Source organism: Herpailurus yagouaroundi, unplaced genomic scaffold (assembly GCF_014898765.1).
Source record: "Herpailurus yagouaroundi ecotype Mexico unplaced genomic scaffold, PumYag 161, whole genome shotgun sequence".
Classification (NCBI taxonomy): domain Eukaryota; kingdom Metazoa; phylum Chordata; class Mammalia; order Carnivora; family Felidae; genus Herpailurus; species Herpailurus yagouaroundi.
The window spans coordinates 15,921,616-15,925,615 of record NW_024412402.1 but is presented as its reverse complement, the minus strand read 5'-3'; the positions used below and the strand labels follow the sequence as shown (position 1 = coordinate 15,925,615).

General features: G+C 40.1%; 1 protein-coding gene across 1 annotated transcript; it reads right to left on the bottom strand.

Annotated features, from left to right (window-relative positions):
- Positions 1 to 583: 583 nt before the first annotated feature.
- Positions 584 to 3,587, bottom strand: LOC121035286 (olfactory receptor 143-like). Its single transcript, XM_040482823.1, has 2 exons — positions 3,576 to 3,587; positions 584 to 1,519 (listed from the first exon to the last, which is right to left on the bottom strand). The coding sequence occupies exons 1-2, from the start codon at positions 3,585 to 3,587 to the stop codon at positions 584 to 586; spliced, it is 948 nt and encodes a 315-aa protein (XP_040338757.1).
- Between the last annotated feature and the right edge of the window lie 413 nt (positions 3,588 to 4,000).

Genomic DNA, 4,000 nt, shown 5'->3' with positions numbered 1-4,000 from the left:
GAAGGTGGGAAGGTTGGTGAGCCTCACCCATTCTTAGCCATCCTCAGGAATAAACATTTTTAAAAACCAAAAGCTCAACAAGGAATCTTTTTCTATCTCCTCTGTGGGTTAGGAAATCCAGCATAGAAACCAGGATAAAAAGAACTCTGAAATTCAGGGAAATTTATAACTTACACAGTAAACATTCCCCAAATGCTGAAAAACAGAAGGGCCATATGCAATTGTTTTTAGGGAAAACAAAGAGGGGTGACCTAATCAGAGAGCATACCGCTATAATGTTTGCTTATATATGAAAAGTACATAGAAAGAAGCAAAGTGGGAGGTGGTTTAAAAAGGAAGTATGGATTGGGCTGAGTCTTAGAACATGATGTTAAGAATAAAGTTCAAGTCAGTATGGGACTGAGAGTAACCATGAAATTCAATAATGTTTGCACGTTTAATTGACATGCTTACAAAGGATTAAGTATTTAAAACAAAAAAACTTGTTCTAAAAAAATTATGAGGACATGTGCACACACACACACACACACACACAACAACTCAGAAACAACACACACCAACAACTCAGAAACATTGATTCTACTTAGTTTGCAATTCTCTTCAGGGTTTTTTTCAGAGCACATTTGACATCCTTGTTCCTTAGACTATAGATGAGGGGGTTCAACATGGGTATTATATTGGTGTAAAATACTGAGAAGAACTTCCCCTGGTCCACAGAATCAGAAGGAGAGGTCTTGAGATGTGTGAACAACCCAGACCCATAGAACAGACCCACAGTTACTATGTGGGAGCCACAGGTGCTGAAGGCTTTGGGCCAACCCTGAGCTGATGAGACATGGAGGACATTGGACAGGACCAAAGCATAAGAAATGAAAATAATGAAGCCGGATATTATGACAACTGTGCTCACAATAATGGAATTCAGCAACTCACTGGCATAGGTGCCACTGCAGGAGAGCTGGAGGAGGGGGAAGATGTCACACATGTAATGGTTGATGATGTTAGAATCACAAAAGGACAATATGACCATGTCCCCTGTGTGGATCATGGCACCAGCAAACCCCATCACGTAAGAACCAAACATCAGCAGAGAACAGACCTGAGGGGACATGGTGACCGTGTACACCAGAGGTTTACAGATGGCCACATAGCGATCATAGGCCATGGCTGTCAACACATAGCACTCAGAATGCACAAAGAAACAGAAGAAAAACAGCTGAGTCATGCATTCTGTAAAGGAAATGATGTTCTTCTCTGAGACAAAGCTCATCAGCATTTTAGGGGTAATGACCAAAGAGTGGCAGAAATCTATGAAGGATAAGTTGAAGATGAAAAAGTACATGGGAGTGTGCAGGTGAGAATTCAGGCATATTAGATTAACTAGGCTCAAATTTCCTACCATAGTGACCACACAGTTCAGTAAAAAGAGAAAGAAAAGGGGTAACTGGAGCTGAGGTCGGTCTGTAAATCCTACCAGGATGAACTCTGTCACTGAAGAGTCATTTTCCATAGCCATTACCTGCCAGGGTGTGATCTGTGAGAAAAGGAGAGAGGTGTCACATCAGGAGAGGATTCAGATCCTTTGTTTCTAGAATAAGGCTTTGTTCTACGGGAGCTTGAGTCTGGCTGTAGTGACAGCACCCTGGAAGAAGAGCCAGGGCAAGGATTCTCCACCTTTAACTTTTCTTTTCTCATTTGTCCTTTTCTTCCATGTTTTCAGATCTCACCCATAACTCCTAACCTCCCCTGGGCTGACACAAACCAGGATGAAGTGATGGTCATATGTGAAAGTAGTATCTTGAAGAGATTAATAGGCTGGTCAAGGCCATACAGACAGAGAACAAAATAGGCAACAGTTGGACGTGGGACCACTTCCTATGAAAATTCTTGAGGCTCTGAGACAGTAAAGTCACTATGATACCCACTGCACGCACTGTTCAACCCACTTTCTCCCTTTTACCTTTCAGAAACTCAGTACCTGGCTTAATGAAAGTGCTAAGAGGTAAAAAGGCTCAGAGAGGTTAAGTAACTTGTCCAAGATCACACACATAGTAACTGGAGGAATTTGAATTCCCCTATCATCCTGAACATCTCCTACCCATTCCCTTCATCTGGTCTTACCTCAAAATCACAATAAATTGTTCAGGAAGGACAGGTGGTCTCCCCACACCTCTTTACTGCTGCAGCTGTGAGAATGAAAACATGAGAACAGAAAGACTCAGCTGCCCACCTTCCTTCTGCCTGGAGACCTCACTACCGCTAGACACCTATGTGTTTTCCTTTCACTTTCCTGAAGGAGACAAAGCCTCTGAAAATGGAGAAGCCAATATTCCTTGCTTGTGGATTTGCATAAAATGTCTTTGGGGCAAGGCAAATGCATCAACTTTATGTCTCCAAATTATCAGCGGGCTAATATTGTGAATTTATCTTATTCTCCATGGATCTCAGCAACTTGTTTAGAAGCTTGGAAAACAAGGCTCATTTAGCATCAAAGTTTGACCAGTCTCCTGAGGGAAGAAATTATTGAGCCTATGTTTACATCCTTTGTCAATATATTAACACTGGTTCCTTTGAGACTCAACGTTCTCCACGTTATCAGCTCACACTGAGAATTTCAAATTTTCCATGCAGGGAGGAAGTAGCCTCCTTTGTGCTCCTAGTTATCCTAGAGCTCGTGCTCAATTATAAAACAGGAGTGTTCAGGGGCAGAGCCATTGCCATTCCCAATACTTTTTTTTTTGTTATTCTTCTGTGATTGATATAGTATGTGTCATAACTCTAATACTTTTGGTGTCTTTCACATCTCTAGAAAAGGGTAATAGAGAAATGTTAAAAGAATGAGATCTAGAGTCAAATTAATCAAGCTTGAATTCAAATTCTTCCACTTGGTATGTGTGTGATCTTGGAAAGATTACTTAATCACTCTGAGGCTTTTTTACCTCATCTACATTATAAGTTTAATAATAATTCCTACCTTCCTAGATTGTTTGAGGATTAAATGCCTCATAATCTCTAGCACATTTTAGGGAAATTCTTGGTATAGGGTAAGTCCTAAGTAAGTATTAGGTTGCCTTTCTCTTTATCCTTATCTATACCTATAGCATGGTCCTCTTCCCCAAGGTACCCAGCTATTTACTAGACATCCCCACTAAACTGAGTTCACCATCTCCTTGTGGTCCCTTGTGGTCTCCTCTTGCTATCCTTTTATATGTTAATGGCACCATCCTTTACCGAGTTAGCTAACCTAGAAATGGGTTATTATTCAGGGCTCCTCATTCCCACTAACCATTACCATCTTATTTTCAAAGTTTACATAATTCTATTTCCTTAGAATTCCTGGTTTCTTACCCCTCCTGTTCACTGCATTGCCTCTGATACAGCTCTCTTGCCTCAGGTCTGGAATACTCTAAAAGTTTTCTTAACCTGGGGTCACACCATCACCCTATATATTAGCTTGTTATTGTCATATAATAAATTACCACAAACTTAGTGGCTTAAAAGAACACCCACTTATTAGTCACAGTTCAGAAGTAGGTGAGACATCTGGTATAGAATGTCATGCTTTTTACAATTACACCCAAAACCATAAAATACCTAGGAACAAATCTAACCAGAGAGGTGGAAAATCTATACACTGAAAACTATAGAAAACTTATGAAAGAAATTGAAAAAGATACAAAAAAAAAGGAAAAATACTCCATGTTCCTGGATAGGAAGAACAAATATTGTTAAAATGTCAATACTACCCAAAGCAATCTACATATTCAGTGCAATACCTATCAAAATAACACCAGCATTCTTCACAGAGCTAGAACAAACAATCCTAAAATTTGTATGGAACCAGAAAAGACCCGAATAGCCAAAGCAATCTTGAAAAAGGAAACCAAAATGGGAGGCTTCATAATCCCAGACTTCAAGATGTATCACAAAGCTGTAATCATCAAGCTGGGACAGTATGGTCCCAGCACAAAAACGGACACTCAGATCAATGGAACAGAAT